Source organism: Corvus hawaiiensis, chromosome Z (assembly GCF_020740725.1).
Source record: "Corvus hawaiiensis isolate bCorHaw1 chromosome Z, bCorHaw1.pri.cur, whole genome shotgun sequence".
Lineage (NCBI taxonomy): Eukaryota > Metazoa > Chordata > Aves > Passeriformes > Corvidae > Corvus > Corvus hawaiiensis.
The window spans coordinates 60,536,249-60,558,744 of NC_063255.1; the positions used below are offsets into that span (position 1 = coordinate 60,536,249).

Genomic DNA, 22,496 nt, shown 5'->3' on the forward strand with positions numbered 1-22,496 from the left:
ATTCTGCTGCTACTGAACAAAGAAGCCTATAAATGCAGAACTGAATAGAAATTACTCAATGAAGCTTATACAAAAACAGTCATTTACAGAAGTTATATCTGTGTTTATGGATTAAGAATATATTAGAATACCATTTAACTTGCACTGCTAGTGCATCAAAAATTAAACCAAAGAGCTGAATTCAAAATTCTCCACAACTTCCATATTTTGTGACAATAAACAGAAATGACTATTAAGTGAGGCTACCAAAACGATTATGATACAAAATAGTTTTAAAGAGAATTAAGTCTGGCTGAATTTAGAGCTCAAGGAAAATAATACAACATTGCTCAACACATACTATGGGTCAGTTCACCCACAAACAGAAAAATCTCACTGCCATAAAACAAGAACTTCAAGTTTCTGTGATAATTTCATTTGATTCTCATGATACTTGCAATGCCATTAGAACTGTGTTTTTCTGAAGGAGTCTGCTTTAATTCCACAGTCTATTTTGTCTCATCTCTTTCTAAATCAAAAAGGCATTAATCTGTAATATTTTCCTAGCAGTGACACCATAACTGTGGTACAAAATTGATGAAACTTTCACGTCAGTACTGAAGTCTATCTGCTTCACTTTTAATACACAAGCTAAAATGAAATGTGTACAGAAATATGAAAAATTAACAACAAAACAATAATCCTCTAGATTATTCTACAATACATCTGATAATACATGTAAGAGTTTTCACTGTCTAAAGCTTACATCTGGTTCATAAGTATGTCAGACATAAAAAAGAAGGAAAATGTGCTGAGTAAAAAACACGCAAAACAGTACATTTGAAGTCGCATTTTCACCATTCAAAAGACAAAACATTTGCTCTTTGGATATATTATTACACTTGCAGAAATAAACTACTGCTGGCAGAGATGATTTAGTTGAATCTTTAAAAAGGTATGTATCCACATTACTATGGAAAGCATCAGTAATTTTGTTTGTTACCCTCCCACTCCCTGGTCCTCATGGAATTAGAGTAAGCGGCTCCTTTGAGTCTTCCTTCTAGCTCATTACTACTTAACATTTATCAAAAGTCTGTACTTGGAGACATCCTTAAAACATCATTAAAAATCTCACCTGTCTGAAAGAGACTATTGGCTCTGACCTAAAAATTCACAAACACACATTTTCATAAAAGCTCCAGCTCTTTAAGGCATCTAATTCCTGAGAACACAGGTACATCATATTAGTACCTAGTTTCATTATACACTGTGCAGAAACTGGTAAGCATATGTGTATTTGTGAAGCAAAATCAGATATATTTGGGTTCTGTTTTGAATGGGATGTTTTCCAGCAATTTAGAGAATGAACGGAGACACGATGGTACAAAAGTGCAACTAGATATTTCAAATGTTTGTTCTGTATTGCTCAGGATTAATTTTCAACTGAAATAAACTACTTACTGTGAATACCTTGCAGAATAGTCAGATGGGTTATCCTGAATCAGACTTGCACACTAATTACTTATCTCCACAACTGACTGACTTAGTACTTTGAATCAATCAAAAGGCAAATATACCATATCGATCACTAAGCAGCAAACTCACCTGAGTAGTCTACAAAGTCATCTACTGCAGCAGTAGTGAAACATTACCTAGGTGAGTTACACTTGCATGGAAAAAAAAATGTTATGTTTCAAAGCATTTTTTTCGGGCATCACTTTGCATGCTCTTATCTTTTCCTCTAAATGAATTGAACTTTTACTCACATATCTGCTTATTTCATGCACTTATAAAGAAGAGAAAAAACCAGAAGTATTACACAGGAGCCATAACTGGGTAGAAATAAGGGTTATAAAAAGGAATTTCTGAGATACAGACCATTAAGTAAACTATCATCTGCCTTTTCCTGTGCAGCTGTTTTTGTACTTTGCTTCCTCAACCTATATATTACTTCATATAATAGGAGAGTAAAGATTGATTTCTTACAGCAGAGAACACAAGCAGTGTTCCTAAAAGACTACCCTATTCTGGTAGGCAAGGGAAACAGCAGAGAAAAAAAGATACCAAATCAACACATGGGGCAACTTCTGACATGAGGTTATTTTGACAGATTTCACCAGGTAAAACACCCATCAGGAATTCATCTATTCCCATAGTATCTACTGATTTTCGTCTAGATACTATATAGACAGTCTGACACTACACAAGAACAATCTCAACTTGCACTTTGAGTTGACTCAGTCATCCTTGTTTGAATACAATAGGGCAAAAGCAGTGTTTGACAGCTTGGAGGTCAAGAACCATAAAAAACCCTAATGTAACTAAGACATTTAAAGTACACTTTGACAAACTTCCAAGAAAGAAACCTATTCTAAAATGAATTTGTTCTAATCAAAACCAAAAGAATCTGATTTTACCCTTCTGTTTAGGTGGGAAGAATCAAAGAGTATCCCCTGTATACTGCTGGAGCCCAGAGTGCTCCAGGCAACAGTACACAGAAAGAAACACTGTGACCTGGTGGAACAGACCTTTTGACGCTCAGAGGACTGTCATTCCAGAATTCATTTTCATCCTTTCCCATGGCATCTCTTTACCTACAGTACAATACAATTTTTTTGCTTCCATAATACAGCTACACTGTTTACTACCAAATACTATTTCTTTTTTAAATACCTTCATATTAATCTGAAGAGGAAGCAAAATCACATACTAAGTCAAACTGAGAAAATCTGCTATGAAAACAACAGATCAAAACCAAAAGGACACAATAGCCTTTTTTTGTCCTAAATCTGAACACATAAGTCTTTTCACAGCAGTAGGATGTCAAAATTATCTGTCCATACTTCATGTGAATAGCCAAAAAAAAAAAAAAAAGGTTTTAAATTAAAACCTCATTTTTACCCATTTGTGAATTTTCACTGTGGAGACAGTGAAAGGGGTGACAAAAGCAAACCTTTAATTCCAGGAGTCTGATTAAAAAAAAAATGTGAGTTAGGACACAATTACCAGAAGTTACATACTGTTTGATATTGCAGATATCATCACTGAAATTCCAGTCTTTAGCGAAATATTTTTTAATCTACTACATAAAAAGCGTGTAGAAAGAACAATGAAACAACAGCTGTACATGTTATTAGTACATTAAGTGCTTTCCAAATTTTCTTATTTTGGCGGTTGAGGCAAAAATGTTGGGAAACCAGCTCCTAACTCTGCATTTTGAAATCAGATCAGACTCCACTACTAAATCAGTATTGCATAGCTACCTCTATACAGGTTCATAAAATGTAAGTAAGAGTGGATTTTATTTCATCTGAAGCAGTTAACCAAAACTGGAGTAAAAACTATCTAGCAGAAATGCAAAACTGACATATCCTTCAATGTTGCTGCTAATACAGAAATGCACCAACACACTGGGTGTTGAAGCACTTCATGAAAAAATTCTGTGCACAACAATATTAATGGAGTCCATCTATGAATGCAACAAAGGGGCATGCATTTGATTTTTACTACCAAAAGGATCAGGGTAACAAATATTAGATTCTGTGCTTTCTTCATTGCATTCTTTATCAGAAGCTTTTAGTGTGCAGTAGTCCACTTCTAATACAGCACATGGAAAAATATTAATAAAGTTAAAATCCTGACATCTTATGCAGAAAAAAAATTAATTTAGTAATGAAATTATTTTATTAAATTTAAATGTGGGAATACCATTTCTTTTAAAGTTCTCCTCAGAATTTGTACTTCAACATTTTACGACATATTTTCTCCCTTTCATCATCTCTTTTTCCTCGCCAAGTAGTTGAGGTTGACTTACCACACTTTTAACCCCTCCTCTCCTTCCTGTTTTCAATTTCTAGCAGGAATTTATCAATAAGTATACACCATTAGAAATGTGCCAGTGACATTTTGTATCTTCCCTTGATTAAGCTTTCTTAAATTTCTCTCTATATTTTTTCAACTTTATTAATCCTCATGGTTCTTGAGCACTCATATGCACATTTAACAAAAAGCATTGCTAGTCATATTCTCATACAGTCCTCCAAAACAAAGGGAAAAAAACAAAACAAAACAAAAAACTAATAAAAGAAGTTCCCTTTCTTTCATCTCATGACTATTCATTAGATTCTTAAATTATTTTCAGATGTACGACAAACAGAAGTTCAATGCAAATAGTTCATGAAAAGGTAACCATGTGCTGTGAGAGTCATCAGCTGCATTCTACAGTCTGTACAGTGTCCTTTCAGAGTCTGAATGACAGTAGCTAGTTATGATATAAAATATCAGTTATTTTTAAATCCATACTGCTCTAGAAGTAAAATGCCAACAGTGCTACCTGATTCTACCATAGGCTCCAGAGCATACCTGTATTCACAGCTAAGTATTCAACTTGAAACTTGTCTCCTAACAAGGATGAAAAAACAATGAAAAATAGCAGCTGACATATAATGGATTAAAATGTAACACATATAACAGTATTTTGAATGCATGTCCCATTTTTAATTCTTACTTTTCATTCCTAATCTTCTGCCAGAACAATCTTAAACAAATTAAAAAAGCAACCACAAATATAGAGTAATTTAAGTGGGGGAGTTCACTTGATTTTCGTAACACCAAAGTTTGTTCTTCCTCATCCAATCCCATGTTCTCCAGGATTCCCTGAGATAAAGCAATTTTAAAAATGGTTTCTGAGAAAAATTATTAACCTGCAAGCAGGTATGTATAAATCTGTTCCCAAAATGAATGAGAATTTTTGAATGCCTATTTCTATCAATTTAAGACATGAAATACAACATGGTAACTTAGAGATGTATACAAGGAAAAACATTCTTAAAACATTGTCCATTCAAATGTGCTTTCCTACCATATACGTGCTGTTGGAAAAGGACAGGTCTGTTTTGCAGGCAGTAGAAAAGAAAATCAAGATTCTTTAAAGTTTTTTTAAGAGGACCAACTAAAATGGTTCTACAGAGAAGCAGACCAGAAATATGAGCAGCTGACTTCATCCTGCTCATCCTGCAGGTCGTGAATATGTATTTACTTCTCTACTATTAGTCAGCCTTGCTCCTGAATTCTCACCTGACCCATAGATTAAGGACGGGTCAAACAGCATAACCTATTATAAACACCATGTTCCCTATCGCCCTCTTTGGACTTGTCTGGCGTGATTAATTTGCTATTTTCAGCAAAGTTTGCTATCTTAATCGAAACACCTGATAGAATTTTTCATTACCTGAACATGTGGTGGAAATGTGGCTTTATGCAACTCTAGCACCACACTTTCACCAGCAGCAATGGAACCATCTCTCACCAGCAACCTACTGAGTAAGTCACAGCCTGGAAAGAACTTTTTTATGATGTGCACCACCTCCTTTCCCCTCATGCTGCTCCTTACAACTCCACTGCAGCACATTCCTTCTTGTTCACTAAAACAAAGCTTTACTGATATTTTCCACAATATCTTACAATCCTTTGTATCCCTTTCTCTCAGTTCCTTCTGCTGCAAGCAAGCACTGCCAGCAACTGCATTTTTGCATTGACAAGGAAGCCAAATACTGCTTCTGGCACATGTAGTTTTCCACAACAGGCTTTCCATCTCTGAAACAAGGAACACACAAGCTCCTTGCCCTGCAAAGGCAAAAAATTTAGGGACAGTTTTTCGCAAAAACACACCTCTAATTTGGAAATGAGACAGCATTTCGTCAAAATAGAAAACCTGCAGCTCCATAATAAATTCAGCATCAATACCAAGCAGTGTAGTGTGTATTGCAGCAATGCATCTGCTACACTTCGAAATTTACTGTCCATTTTACTCTACTGAGCTCTCAGGAAAACTGCAGCAAATACCGACAACATAATCTGACAGTCTTGCCACAGCTAGTGATTCTCTACACCAGGACAGACCAGATTTTCTATACAACCCATAACACAGTGCTGTACAGCAACACTGCCTAATAAATTTATTCTCTGTTCTTTCCTCTCAGCAGCTCTACTTTGAAACAGCAGCAGCACAGCCTTCTAGGTCAGAAAACAAAAAATCCAAAGGATCTTTCTATCCTCTATTCTCTCTACTAATTTCCAATCAAATCCAATACCCTGCTAAATGAGCTTTTCTCTTATTTTCATTGAAGAGCACAATCTTAACGGAACTAGGTTTAGATTATTTTTTCTACGCTTTCCTTTCCAGCAAGGCTTAAACAAGGTGCTCAGAGTGAGTTAGCCTCTGCCTCTGGAAGAGAGCAGGAGGATCTGAGATCTGCAGGAATCGATACCTACTAGCATCTATGCCTGACACAGCAGTATTTCATTACACTCATATACATCAGTGCTGCCAGATCAGGTGTAGTAAATAAAGAACAGCTGTTGCTGTGATCAACTCTTCTGACAAGCTCCTTCTGAAGTGTTGTCAGCAGATTCATAAGGCCACAATCTAATCCCACAGGGCTCTACCTGCTTCTTTCTGGTACTTGATCCTTAAAGCATAACCATTTTCTTGAATTTCAGGAAATCTGCCTGTATTCAAGAAGCCATGATATACAAAAAGCTTCCTCATCAAACGTCCTTAAACAGGGAATAAAATCCAACCCCTTAAAAGCCTACTGACCTTAGAACTGAAAGAAAAAAACAAAACAAAACAAAAAAAGCATCACTACAATGACCAATTAATATACTAAAAACAGTGAAGAAGTTTATCTCTTACACAGTAAAAGTAGATTCCAATGGCTACAGAAACCATTTTCAGCTCAAATAAAAAGCTACTCTGTTGTAACTCTCACTGGCTACATGATAACTGTTCTTACCAGGCTGTAAAGAAATTTCCCGACTAGACACTAACACAGGAGGATGAATGAGATCATAAAGACCACATCTCTCTCTTCTTTCTAGGCTTGACTACTGAGTTCTGCTCAATATTCAAGAAATCATGCATTTCAAACTAGTGTACTTGGCAGAGGACAAGAGATACCACATTCCTTTACTTACTGTACATTTTTCTGTCTAATCCAAGTGCAGGTACCATTTCAGGCTATCTCTGTAGAAACACCACTAAGAATATGAAGGCTGAGTAAGCCTAAGACCCAGAAGCTTTAGCCAACTTCAAGAACGGCCACTCATGTGAGTTATTAAAGAGGTAAAGCATAGATTTACAACACAGCTGTATAAGTACCCAATATAGCTTCTTTTCTGCAGAGTTAAGTAGGAAAAAGTTAAGTTTAAAAACTATTTACTCAAAATGAAGTAAGCTACCTCACAGAAACATATTTTCAACTGGTAGAAAAAGCATTCCTACTGGGAATTCATACAAAAATACTAATGAGCTGTAAAGGTACACTGTAACTTAGAGCTTATTAATTGCTGCAGTCAAAAAAGCCCACAGGTATTAGCCATAGTCATCATACTACCTACCTCAGGTAGTGTTCTATCAGTAAACCAAAATCAGCAATTTTCAACTGTTTGTGTATTTTTCTTCCCATCTTTCTCACTGAGATCAGCTCCTTAACAAGGTTTCCTTCCTTAATTTTATGAGAAAACTAACTAGAAGATGTCAAGCAGAAAGGTAAAAAGACATATGATAATTCACTGATGCAGTTCAAAGGTGCTACATAGAACACGTTTCACCACTGAAGGCTGATCCCTTTTCCAACGTACAACTTGAGTCACTGTTTTTTAAAGAAAAAAAATTTGTGTTAGTGTCCCCTTCAACACGCTTTGTCTGCAGTATCCATAAATCTTATTTACCAAACTTTTTTTGCGAAGCGTTTATAAAATTCACATAATCTCAACACTGCTGACACATTCACCTGAACTTCTTATTACCAAAATTATTGTCATGTCCCTCATTACACAAGAATAATCAAGCTTACATGCTACTGAAAATAAAGTATTTAGATGGTAATAATGTCTGCATACATTTGTCTTAATTTAATAAAAGTATTTTATTACAAAGAAAAATATAATCAGGTGAAGGTACAAAAGTCAAGAAAAATTTATCAGTGTTAATTAATGCCTGAAGGTAGAATTAAGCTTCTTTCAATTGGACCCATTAAAGGGGCTTTAATACAGATTTGCACAGCAAGCTGAAGATTTTCAAGAGCAGATAATGAGGCAAGCTAGTACTATTTTAACCCCTCTAGAGTATAATCAGTTGATAAGGTTTTGAAACGTTACAAGGTCTAGGACAAAAAGATTAGCTTTAGTTCCTCCAGATCAAAATTGAAACCTAATTAATTAACAATGTTATAAGAAAAGGTTTACTGCTATTTTTACATGCCTTTAATGTCATCTTCTAAAGAAAACAGGTTAAGATATTTTAATTTATCTATTGCGTAAATGGCAGAAGAATATTCCCTGCTCCAACATTATCTGCTAAACTAATTGTTTGGATTTGAAAATTTCAAATATTCCTCCAAAAACCTCACCTTACTTTTTAAGGAAAAAACAGCATCAGTGATCTACTTGAGATACACACAATTATTATAAATCAAATACAACAGGTTAAAAATAAAAAAGAGAATTAAAAGATTTCTGCAGTAAGCTATCTATCAGTCTTCAGAAGAAGAAGAATTAAAATTCTAAGAGAGTGTCCTAGCCACTTAAACATAGCAGTTAGAAATTGTTTTCCTTGAAACAAACAGAGAAGTGATGCATGTATGTCAGGGATACATAACTGCTGAAAAAAAGTTTTGAGACACTGCATAAAACAAAAATAACAGTAAAAAATAACCTAGACACTAATCTCAAAGGAGTAAGATTTTTACCACACAGCATTTAGAAGAAACTTATCTATATGCAAGATGAGGCCCAGTTGTGACTATCAGGACCAAAAGTTACCAATAAACCAATAAAAAAAAAAGAAAAAAAAAAAAAAGGGGAAAAGTAAAAGTACAATGGAAAACTCAAATATAATACATTCTGTACTGAATTTATGTGGAATAATAGACAAGAATAATCTTAATCTTAAGTGCTTTAACAAATTTATTTGAAACTTTGAATGGTACATCTTTAAATGTTCCACACTAATTCATACTTTAATGCATTAAAACAATATGAAGTTCATGACCAAAAAGAAGTCTTATTCATAAAACTGAAGATTACAACACTGTAATTTAGGAAAGGTGAAAACCTGAAGTGTGGGGTATGCCCAGCCCCTGCCCTGGAGGGATCTCTGCTGAGACCAGAGATTTCGCAATTGCCCAGCAGGACTCCCTGGAAAGGCAACCACTTCTGTGGTCACGGCGAGAAAAGACAGACCCACAATCCTTTAGGAGACTCTATGCAGATCCTCTGTAACCCATTGGCCTTCACCCACCCCTGTATCCCTATAAAAGCAAACCCTCTGCCCCTGTGCAGAGAGAGAGTTCTCGTCCCTGGCTTTCCCCTTCGCCGGAGGGGACCCACAATAAAGCTACCTTCGTGTGGAACCAGCCACACGAGCCTCTCGACTCTCTCTCTGGTCTGGCTTGGCCTGGAGGCTGCCCCGCAGCCCCAGAGCTGAGCTGGAATCACGAGCTGACAATCACTAAAGAGCTGACAGCCTCTGCAAGGGCCCTCCTGCCAGCAGCTGAGGGAAGACACCGAGCCTCGGGAAGGTGATTCCTTTTGGGACCATCTCCCCGGGCCGGTCACCTCTTCCTGGGTCAGAGCCACTGACCCCATCACCAGCTGTCATGCTGAAGTTCTATTAAGTAAACAGAAGTTCAATGCATATACTCCATTCCAAAGATACTGGACAGCAGAAGTTTTGAATAATGATGATTTCCACTTTTATTTTAACCCTAAAGCCGCAATGAGTATCAATTCTCACGAGTATCTGAGCACTCTTCTTCCCTGTTAGTTATACAAATGTGATTAAAGACCATATTACTTCTCAATCATAAGTCTCCAAATTTATTATTTTACTTGATTTTCAGTAGTATCTATTAAAATAGAAACCACTCTGATACTAATCTCATTACAAATTAATTTCATTTAGCTTTCAGTAAGAACTAACTAGATGGATCTATCTCACTGTAGTGGTTTGGTCCAAAATACTCACTACTGTTTACCTTCTGTGAGATAAGAATTAGGAGAAACGCAAAGCAGGCACCAATCTTGAAAGAATATAAAGAAGTTTATTAATAGACCTAAAGAAAAAAAAAAAAATCATACCACACCTTCAGAATTCTTCTCCTCCACCCACCTTCCTCCCTTCTCCCACTGACAATGTAAAAAGACAACCCTTGAGATGTTCAGTCTGTTTACCACTTCTGTAATAACCTTGTTCAGTCCATTTAGGAAGAGGAGTCTCTCTTGCCCATGCTATGAAAACATTATCACGAGACAGCCGCCCAGGTTGGTTCTCTGCTCGCATGTGAGAGTCCCCTCCCACGACTTGCAGCTTTTCCCACAACTGATTTCGAGGGTCCACTCTTGAAATTACTGGGGTGAAATTTTAAGGTTGAGCCGTTCAGAAATAAAAGTTCTCCTCACCCATCTCTGGGAGCATTTCATCTCTAAGAATAGAGGCCCTTCTCCTTCCCTGGGAGCAAAGGGTCCTCCTCATCTTCATCTTTAGGACTATCTCTGGGAGCATCTCTAGGAACTGAGGTCTTCTCCTTTTTCATTTGGAGCAGAAGTCCTCATCACTTCCATCTCTCCCTGTTCAAATTTCTCATTAAATTACAGCTGCATCAGCATCTGCCTATCTCAGCACAGGTGCTTTTGCTCACAAGTACAAGTTGAATCCTCCACCCCCCCTGCCTTCATGAAATTACAACGGGATACTCTGATATATCATAGCTTTACAACAGAATTTCAGCTTTAAGCATCTCCTCTTTCTTCTCCCTCAGGTTTTCAGCTCTTCACAGCACTAAAAGGGTTAATCTCACCTAGGCCTTGCAGCTGGAATGTGGCTTATCGAAGTGGAGAGGGGGAGAGCCGAGCTGCTCCGGCTGCCCACAGCAAGGCAGTGGGGGGGGTTCCACGGGTGGAACAGGTCCATGGCTCCAGGATGGCCGTGGCCTGGCCCAGCCTGGCCCGAGCAGGGCCTGGCCGGGCCCACTGGCCCCTGCATGGGGCCCACAGCCACCTGTCCCAGCGCCGGAAACGAGAGAGAGCTGGGGGGGGGTTTGTCTGTTCTTAAGTGTGGATCACAGAGCTGGTCACAATTTTAAGTGGCTTAAAGAATTGTCCATATTCAAACTGGCCAGCTGATAGGTTCTATCAGGTCACAGAGGAGCTGTAAGCACTCCTTTGCAAGAACATCACTTCCAGGACTACGCTTGCTAACCCATGACACTCACCTAGACTGTGGAGAATATACTGTCATATTTACAGAAATTTTAAAAGTCCTCTTAGGCATGTCAGGATAAAGTCTAAGCATAATACAAGACAAGAAATATGATCTCATGTTCTCCTTACAGGGTTTTGTTGTTATTTCTAGAAGCAATATAAGCTTACATTTATGTCAAATGATGAGATACCACATTGATTTTTCTTTTTTATCTTACTCAACATTGATTTATACAATCAGCTTTTTGGTGGTCACCCAGAAATTCCTAGACAATAAACCCTACAACAAATTATACTGTTGCAACTGGTATCTTTGTATGGTGCATGAAGGGGAAGAGAAAAACAACAGAAGACATGACTGGCTAATCTCAATTTAGTAGATGTAACAAATTAGTAGACTGAAATACACAGCTTTCAAGTCTTCCTGTCTGTACTTTACAGAAAGGAACATTGATTACCATTTCTGTCAAAATGCACATTTTCACAAGCAACCTATTTTGCATGTTAATTACATAAATAATAACTTTTTCTCCTTAGACGAACAAAGAAGGAGCACATTCAGTAAAAAATAAATAAGAACACTTCTTACTACATTGTTTTTTAAGCCAGCTCCATTCTTTGACACCAAATCACCAAAACCACACGCTCAGGAAACAATCCCTCTCTTGATTCAACACTACAGCATCCCAGCCAATGGATGAGGCAAGAAGGTCAGAATGACATCACCTCTGTACATTGCTTTTATACACAGCACTGGCACCATCTGGTGCCCTTCACAACCTGCCCCCCCCCCCCCAAGTCAATGATACTCTAAGGGAAGCTAATTGTAAGGGCTGCATTAGAGTTGTGATGATCATCAGAACAACTTCTGTTCTCTTCATCTGTTAGAATCACCAAATCACAGAACATCCTGATTTGGAAGCAACCCACAAGGACCATGAAGTCCCACTCTTGGCCCTGCACAAGACAACCTCCAGAATCACACTACGTGCCTGAGAGCAGTCCAAATGCTTCTTGAACTCTGGCTTAGTACAATAGCCACTTCCCAGTGGAGCCTGTTCCAGTGCCCAACCACTCTTGGGGTGAACAAACCTTTCCTAATATCCAACCCAAACCTACCCTGACAACTCCAAGCCAATCCCTCCGGTCCAGTCCCTGGTCACCAAAGGGAAGAGGACCAGTGTCTGCCCCTCCTCTTCCCCTTATGAGGAAGTTATAAATCACAATGAGATCTCCCCTCAGTCTCCTCTTCGCAAGGCTGAACAAGCCAAGTAACCTCAGCCACCCCAGCTCAAGGGGGCTTCCCCTGAAGGCCCTTCACCATCTTCGTTATTGTGGTGCCCAAAACTGCCCCCAGCACTCGAGGTGAGGCTGCCCCAGTGCAGAGCAGAGCGGGACAATCCCCTCCCTTGACAGGCTGGCGATGCTGTGCCTGATGCCCCACCCCGGACACTGCTGGCCCTCCTGGCTGCCAGGGCAATGCTGACTCATGCTCAGCTTTCTGTCAACAAGGATCCCTGTATTTTCTGTGGGGTTACTCTCCAGCCTCTCATTCCCAAGTTTGTATGTATATCCAGAGTTTTACCATCCTGTTGACAAACTCTTCTTTCCAGGCTGCCAGTTTTCCATGGTTCTAGTCACAGTTACCAGCCTCTCTCCATTGCCACGTGGATGATGTAATTACATCACACCATCAATTTCAGATTTCTGATCAATTAGTTTCAGCTTCTGAAACTGATCTGAAACCACAGAAAGCAATCTCATGGAGATGCACACCCCAGATTCAGATGCTGCCACAGTAGGCAGCTTTCTTAAAAGCACAGTACTGCAAACATAATCCTGGTAAAGGTCTTCACAGGTATTTTGTCTTTCAGATAAGGACTGGATAGAAATGCAGGAGTAATCATACACTGCTGGCTTCTAAACATGATGTGTGTGCATCACTTTGCACATCACACCTCATGAGGATGTGACAACACACTGAAATTTCAGCCACTGCTGTAATACAAAGTAAAAGTTTATTTAATAATAAACAGTATTTTTATTTTACTGTATTATTTTACAATTACATCTTTCATAGATCTACATTTTATATTAGATGTAATATATATTACATCTAATATATTAAATATTAGATATAATTCTACAGTATATGAAGTATATAATATAGATTACATACTATATATACTATACATTATATAATCTCTATAATAAAGAATTCTATAATAAAATATAATGTATCTACTGCACATCATATTATATATAATGTATGTATGTTTTCTATATATTTGTTTAAATATGAACTTTTTAAGTAACAACTGTTTGAACACACAAAAGAGTTTAAATAATACTTTATCAGAAAGTTATAATCTCTGAATCACCTGCAGCTTTCTTCTTAAGACACAATAGCAAATTATTTTCTATTTTGAGAAACATAAATGTGATGTCAACGACAAGTTTTCTTAACTGCTCTATTTAAACATAATACAAACCTGTTCTAGAGATTCTATTTTGCTGTCTTTGGCTTGTAAAATCTCTAAAATTCTTCTGTCCTTGACTTCAGCTTTCTGTTTTTCTCTGGAAACAAACAAAAAAAAGAGACACTTTATTAGTCATAATTTGCAGTTAATCATTTGAATTTTTCATGTCCTGATAATGAATGTCATTTTAAAGCACAGAAAATTAAATTATCTGAAGCTGACAGGCCCTGCAGAATTAATCAGTGAGCATATGGCAAGTGACAGCAAATTACATCTGTAAACATCTAATGCAACTTTGTTCAAAAAGAAACAGAAGTAAGAGGTCTTAATATTTTTAAAGCAGCTGAAATGACCTGTCTCATTCTTTCCCAAATTAGAAAGTGTACTTCAACATAGAATGAGCAAAATGTTTTTGCTCCTTCTTTGCAATGCAGAACACCAAGCTACTTGGGTTTGTGAAGTCCTTCTCACAGTTACATGGCATTTTTGTGTCTGAAACAACACTTTTGAACATCATAGATAGTTATTTTACTATCTTCCACAGGGACAGAATAAGTAACTTTTACCAGCAGAAAAAAAAAAAAGACAGCTCAGAAGCTTGAGTAAGCGGGATGAGCAGAGCCACTCTATGTGGTTAAAAAGTGTACAGCTATTACCATCTCTGCAATACTTTGTACAATGCCAGTTGATGAGTCATTAATGCTTTGTTTAACGAAGTACCTCATCTCACTGCTATCTTATTTCTTAACTGAGTTCAAATACTGATGCCCTTACTAGCTTGTTTTAGGCAGAAGGAAAACAAATGTTGCAACAGTAAGGATATTCAGATTCCTTAGCACCAGTCAGAGTTCTTATCACATATGCGTGACCAAAGGGCTTAGAAATATATATTCCCTAAAAGTGTCCAAATATTTCAGGCAATCCCAGCACCACAGCTGACGGAAGCAGAAACTCATACAGATTAACCCTGTTCTCACAATATAGTTAAAACTTGCATCATGGCTGGTATCAGCCACCTATGGAAGCAAAGGATTCCTACTTGAGCAACTCTTGCTCTACCAAATAAGGAATGTTTCGGAGCTGGAGGGGAATGAAATACTAGTACACATGAGTCTGTAAATCTGATCTGAAGTGGATGAAAATACCCAGCTGTACACAAAAGGCCTTATCTGCCGAAGCATTTTGTAACAGTGGCCAACAAGGACAGTAGATACATGGAGGATTATTTTTCTCCACTATTAGGTATTATTGTGTAGCCTAATGATACCAAAGATCTTGAAAACTAAACTACACTGTTGTAACAGGCCATCCAATAACATGGGGGTTTTAAATAAAGTTCTATGACTGCTAAAATATCTAGTCCAATCTTGAGTAAACAAAGAATTAAATAAAATGGTGCAGAATTTGAAGTGAGGGCTTTGGAAACTCAGGTCTCAAGGCATCATAACTCTAAATAGCTCTCTCCGATTGCAAATATAGCAGCAATGATGTGTTGTAAGACCTGAAGAAAACTAAGAAAAACCTACCTGAAAAGGTATGCATTTAAGCTACATTTAGGTTAGGAATAATAAAAATACACAGGAAGCAGTCTTAGTCAGTTGTATGTCACTAAATAAAAAATCTACTTCATAAAGAAAATAACTTGGCACTGTAATGAGAAAAGTCAAATCATGAATATTCAACAAGTATTCCAAAAGACATTTCATATCTGAAATGTATTTAACATTTTAAGTGAGACAGAAACTTAACAGAAAAATTAACATCAAATACTGACCTTAAAGCATCTGATCACCTGCAACCAGAACCATCAAGCAACTGCATGATAGGTTGCTAGAAACACATGAGCAGTAAAACAAATAGTACAAACAGCTTTTCATAGTTTATCTTTGAAAACCGACAAGAACAGAACTAAGTAGACTGCGATTACAGAAATTCACACAAATATGAAATTATTTGATGCATTCCAAAAGTTATGCTGTGATGTCCTTCCAAAAAACAAATTTTAAAAAAAATGGAGCACTAGAGCCAAAACAACAAACAGGTTTCAAAACATGACAGGTTATGAAACCGATTCACCCTGCTTATAACACGCATCTGGCTAACAGAAGTCACATTCTTATACTCGTTTTAAAAAAATGGTAGAAGACTTTCTGGTAGGTATATAAAACTTTGTACTAGAAGATTCTAGACAACCTTAAAGAACAGGATTTAGTAAGCAAAAATGTCTGAATAGTTTATTTGTATAATACTTAACCCAAAAGTTTGTGCAAGTTCCTGAAGGAGACATACTGTTCATTATAGGTACTGGACATTATTCCTCAACTTAAATGAAACAAAAACTGTTCCAATATAGAAATACTAATGCTTCTTCGTAATTTCTTTGCTGTGGAGTCCTAAATGGTGATCAACAATTACCGTTTCTCAAAGACAATAGCTGCAGTAATCAAACCCCAAATATTTGGGGAAGAAGGTTATCACTCTCCCGTAACCATGCTACCCCAACCTGAGGAAGTGATACACCTATATTGATCTATGCCCAAACTGTAAGAAATGTAACATTGAAAGTTTGGTCAGGTCTTAATTACAGCTAGAAAACTTAAGAATTCAAGATTAGACACACACACAACTAGTTGATCCAGAATCCTAAGAGCTTCAGAAGACAAAAAGGAAAGCAGGTCTTTACTACAAAGTACTTAGAAGAGTCAGGTGCAGACACAGAAGGAATCATACCATTAACCACAGACAAGCCCCATGAACCACTGATTAGCATTGCCTCCAGCCCTCAGAAGTATTCTGACCTTAAGTCTATCATCCACAATATGCCGTCATCTTCCCAACTCTAACCATCATCTCCTCTCTCAAAGTCTGCCTTCCATAAAACAAGACCCAATCAAGACACAAAAACTGTTTAATTAGATAGCCTCCTAACTCAACTATGCAATCACCACTTGAAATTTATTATTAAACTTGTTTTCTAATGTATTAATTGATTGGAAAACTTGGTAAGTTAGGTAAGTTTCCCTAAGGAACTTTACATTTGTGAGTGGTTAGTTTTTAAAAATTTATTTTAAGGATGTTGGGGTTTTAGTTTAGTCTTTGTTTTTTTTTCCTGTTAAAGGAATTTTCTCCCATATGCATGTTGCTAGGGGACAAATAGCTGTACTTAAGAAAGACAAAAAGAGGAGTGGGGCGGGCCTGACTACTCCTTTGTCTACACCTGGGTGTGGGGTCAGTTCGCTCTGAGCGTCCGGAGAGAGAAGCTGCAGAGAAAGGAGCTGCTGCTTCTTTCTTTTTGGCCGTTCTTTCTTCCTGCTGGAAACAACGCCGGGACCCCAAAAGCCGCTTTCCCTGCCCTGCTGGAGACCGGGCTGTGGCTGCCCTGCCCCGCTGCTGCTTCGAGCTTTCGCTAGGCTGTAGCCCTGCTCACCCTGCCTGCCTGGGCCTCCGTGGGGTTTTCCCATCTGGATACATCTCGCCTGCCACCCGGGATTTGCGCCCGTCCCTGCCGTTCCAGCCTGCCGTTTCAGCCTGCTGTTCCTGAGAGCCCGGGATCAGCTGCCCAGGGGTTTGTGAAGCCTTTGTCCCATCCCTTCCCGGGATCCCAGGGCACCAGAGCCGCGTGCTCCCCGAGCTCGCTCCGGAGCGCCCCCTGCAGCCGCGGGGGAACCATCGCACCTGCCCTGCTCACCGGGAGCCGCCAGCGCCCCTGCCGGCTGCGAGCGGAACTGCACCCGAGGGGAAATAGCCTGACAGCCGAGAAGGCTGGCACTGGGTTTGTGATTGCTGTTACTGCCAGAGTTGTTGTTGTTTTGTTTGACTAGTTATATACATATAGATATATATAGTAAAAAACTGTTATTCCTATTTCCCACATCTTCGCCTAAAGGCTCTTGATTTCAAAATATAATAACTTGGAGGGAAAAGGGGTTATATCTGCCACTTCAAGGGGGGCCTCTGCCTTCCTTAGCAGACACCTGTCTTCCAAAACCGAGACAGATCTTGGCGCCCAACGTGTGGCCTGAGGGCATTAAGAGATAGAGGTGAAAAAGGAATAACAGTTCCTCGATAACTTTATTTTATGTGCTGGATATTGGAACCTTGTTAGGCAGCACTATGTGGTCTAGTTTACCCTGGTCTGGGTGGCATGTAGCCGTGGCTATATTCTTCCCCTTTGCAGCTCCTTACTTGAATATGGGTCCTCTGACTAAGGCTACCATTGCTGTTATCCAGCTTGCGTTATGGGTCAAGAAGGTGAGGAATTCATGGGTTTTTAACTTCCTCCGGAATGTGGGCACATGGATAAACAGCTATCACACACTGAGCACATGTTTTTGGGGTTATGTTAACAATGGTACCTTCTGTGAGGAAATGACACCAGGGGAAGTTTTCTCCCAACCCCTCAACCAGTTCTTTGGGCCCACCCCATCAATTTTCGAAGGGTTTAAATTCCCTCTGAATACTAACCATCTGCTGCTGATAGGCCTACTCTATTTCGCATTCAAGGATAAGTTGAGATTGGCTTGGATATCTACCCGGACACCAGCCCCAGAGACTAGAGATCCTGCCCCAGAACCTGACATGGCCCCAGAGAGTAGAGTTCCTACCCCAGAGACTAGAGATCCTGCCCCAGAGACTGACACGGCCCCAGACACTAGAGATCCTACCCCAGAACCTGACACGGCCCCAGACACTAGAGATCCTACCCCAGAGCCAGAGCCTGCCACAGCCCCAGACACTAGAGATCCCGCCCCACAGACTGATACCGCCCAACAGTCCACCTCAGAAATGGACTACCCAAACTGGGTGGGGGTACTGGCAAAAGGGATGCAGGAGATGTGCCAAGAGATGGGTCAGGTGCGCCAGGAGATATGCCAGGAGATGGGCCAGGTGCGCAAGGAGATGTGCCAGGAGATGGGCCAGGTGCGCCAGGAGATATGCCAATTGCTAAGGGAATACACCTCCTCAGCTAGTGAAAAACCCTCTCCCTGCCCCAAAGAGGGTGAGTCCGATGGTGCAGCAGTGGAACCCACGGATGTTACAACCGTCCAGGCTTCAGCTGAACCACAAGGACAACCACAGCCAGCAGCAGTCGCCCCTGTGCAAAGGAGGAAGTATAAGACCAAATCAGTACGACCAGTTAATGATGATGGGCAACCAGGGCCCTCACAACCAGCAGGAGAGCCAGAGCCAGAAGTCATCATTGAGTCCCTGTCGCACGACAGTCTCCGTGCTATGCGAAACGACATTGTGCGAAGGGGGCGTGAGCCTTATACCACCTGGCTGCTTCGGGTTTGGGACCTTATGGGCACAAGTGTGCAACTGGATAGTGGTGAGGCAAGGTATCTGGGATCGTTGACCCAGGACCCAGGTGTGGACCAGATATTTGTGAGGGAGCCAGGGCCTCTCTCTCTTTGGGAGCGGCTCTTAATGAGTGTGAGAGAAAGGTTCATTCACAAAGAAAGAATGCAGGAGTATCATCATAGAATGCAGTGGAAGACACTCAAGCAAGGGATCCAACAGCTAAGAGAGGTGGCAATATTAGAGGTACTCTTTGGGAAGGATGGACAGCATGATAATGACCCCGATAAGGTCAGGTGCACAGGACAGATGATGTGGAACCTGGCAAGGCTAGGGCCATCGCAATACACCACCTTCATTGCAACGACTGATGCTGACAATACCCGAGAAACAGTGGGCTCTGTTGCCAACAGGCTCAGGCATTATGACAGCATGATCAATGGCCCGCTGAAAGCTCATGTCTCTGCTGTGGTCCAGGACCTCAAAGAGGAGATGAAGGAGATGAGGGAGGAGATGAGGGAGGAGATGAGGAGGGTCAGTGTGGCACCAGTGCGAGTCACAGGCCCCCAAGTCAGAGCCCATCGTCCCCCTGCTAGAGAGAGAGGGTACACCCCACGAGCTGAGCTGTGGTTTTTCCTGTGTGAGCATGGGGAAGACATGAGAAGGTGGGATGGGAAACCCACCTCTGCCCTGGCAGCGCGGGTGTGTGAACTCAAGGAGGGAGGCACTAACCGAGGGGGTTCCGCTAAGGTGAAGGTAGCCTCAGCCTCCCGTGACCGAGCTGCCAGGCATTACAGAAGGGAAGATGATATGTCGGATCCCCTTGAAGGTACCTCGAGCATGTACGCCCAGGGAAAGAATGATAACCAGGGCTAGAGGGGCCCTGCCTCTAGCCAGGAAGAGGCACGGGAGAACCGAGTTTTCTGGACGGTGTGGATCCGATGGCCTGGCACATCAGAGCCACAAAAATATGATGCATTGGTTGATACTGGGGCACAGTGTACTTTAATGCCATCGGGACATGTGGGGGCAGAACCTGTATCCATCACTGGGGTGACCGGGGGATCACAGCAGTTGACCCTTTTGGAAGCTGAGGTGAGCCTGACTGGGAAGGCGTGGCAAAAGCATCCGATTGTGACCGGCCCAGAGGCCCCTTGTATTCTGGGCATAGACTTCCTCCGGAATGGCTACTACAAAGACCCAAAAGGACTCAGGTGGGCATTTGGGATTGCTGCTGTGGAGGCAGAGGGCATTAGGCAATTGAACACCCTGCCCGGACTATCTGAGAATCCTTCTGCAGTTGGGCTCCTGAAAGTGGAAGAGCAACGAGTGCCAATTGCCACCTCGACAGTGCACCGCCGGCAGTATCGGACAAATCGAGATGCTGTGATCCCCATCCACAAGATGATCCGCGAGCTGGAGAGTCAAGGGGTGGTCAGCAAGACCCACTCACCCTTCAACAGCCCCATCTGGCCTGTGCACAAGTCTGACGGGGAATGGAGATTGACTGTGGACTATCGTGCCCTGAATGAAGTGACTCCACCGTTGAGCACTGCTGTGCCAGACATGTTGGAGCTCCAGTACGAGCTGGAGTCCAAAGCAGCAAAGTGGTATGCCACTATTGACATTGCCAATGCATTCTTCTCCATTCCTCTGGCAGCAGAGTGCAGGCCTCAGTTTGCCTTCACCTGGAGGGGCGTGCAGTACACCTGGAACCGACTGCCCCAGGGGTGGAAGCACAGTCCCACCATCTGTCATGGACTGATCCAGACTGCACTAGAAAAGAGTGAGGCTCCAGAACATCTGCAGTACATTGATGACATCATTGTGTGGGGGAACACCGCAACCGAAGTGTTTGAGAAAGGAGAGAGAATAATTCAAATTCTCCTGCAAGCTGGTTTTGCCATCAAGAAGAGCAAGGTCAAGGGACCTGCCCGAGAGATCCAGTTCCTGGGAGTAAAGTGGCAAGATGGACGACGTCAGATTCCCACTGAGGTCATCAATAAGATCACAGCAATGTCTCCACCGACCAACAAGAAGGAAACACAAGCTTTCCTAGGCACTATAGGTTTCTGGAGGATGCACATTCCCGAGTACAGCCAGATCATGAGTCCTCTCTACCTGGTTACCCGCAAGAAGAATGATTTCCACTGGGGCCCTGAACAGCAGCAAGCCTTCACTCAGATCAAACAGGAAATCGCTCATGTGGTAGCCCTTGGCCCAGTCAGGACAGGACCAGAAGTGAAGAACGTGCTCTACTCTGCAGCCGGGAACAATGGTCTGTCCTGGAGCCTTTGGCAGAAGGTGCCTGGTGAGACTCGTGGCCGACCACTGGGATTCTGGAGCCGAAGCTACAGAGGGTCTGAAGCCAACTACACTCCCACAGAGAAGGAAATCCTGGCAGCTTATGAAGGAGTCCAGGCTGCCTCAGAAGTAATCGGCACAGAGGCACAACTCCTCCTAGCACCCCGACTACCGGTGCTGGGGTGGATGTTCAAAGGAAAGGTTCCCTCCACGCATCACGCCACCGACGCTACTTGGAGCAAATGGATTGCCCTCATCACGCAGCGCGCCCGAATTGGAAACCCAAGTCGCCCTGGGATCTTGGAAATAATTACAAACTGGCCAGAAGGTGAGACTTTTGGGTTATCTTCTGAAGAAGAAGAGGAGCAGGTGACACGTGCCGAAGAAGCCCCACCATATAACGAGCTACCAGAGAGTGAAAGACAATACGCCCTCTTCACTGATGGTTCCTGCCGAATTGTAGGCGCTAGCCAGAAATGGAAAGCTGCTGTATGGAGCCCCACACGACAAGTTGCACAGGCTACTGAAGGAGAAGGTGGATCGAGCCAATTTGCTGAGCTCAAAGCTGTCCAATTAGCTCTGGACATAGCTGAAAGAGAGAAGTGGCCAAAGCTCTACCTCTACACTGATTCATGGATGGTAGCCAATGCTCTGTGGGGTTGGCTGGAAAGGTGGAAGAAGGCAAACTGGCAGCGCAGAGGAAAACCAATCTGGGCTGCTGAGGAGTGGAAAGACATTGCCACTCGGGTAGAGAAGCTATCCGTGAAGGTCCGTCATGTAGATGCTCACGTCCCCAAGAGCCGGGCTAATGAAGAACATCGTAACAACAAACAGGTAGATCAAGCTGCAAAAATAGAGGTGTCCCAGATAGACTTGGATTGGCAACATAAAGGAGAACTGTTCCTAGCTCCATGGGCCCATGATGCCTCAGGTCATCAGGGCAGAGATGCCACCTATAAGTGGGCACGAGACCGAGGGGTGGATCTAACCATGGACAGTATCTCCCAGGTTATCCATGACTGTGAGACATGCGCTGCGATCAAGCAGGCCAAGCGGGTGAAGCCCCTGTGGTATGGTGGGCGATGGTCCAAATACAAGTATGGGGAGGCCTGGCAGATTGATTACATCACACTGCCTCAAACCCGCCAAGGCAAGCGCTATGTGCTCACA

At 41.3% G+C, this 22,496-nt stretch overlaps 1 protein-coding gene across 1 annotated transcript in view; it reads right to left on the bottom strand.

Annotated features, from left to right (window-relative positions):
* Positions 1-22,496, bottom strand: part of CNTLN (centlein) — a 189,935-nt gene that overhangs the window by 156,295 nt on the left and 11,144 nt on the right. Inside the window, 1 exon segment of the mRNA XM_048292410.1 lies at positions 13,737-13,821. Within this exon segment, the coding sequence (XP_048148367.1) occupies positions 13,737-13,821 (85 nt within the window).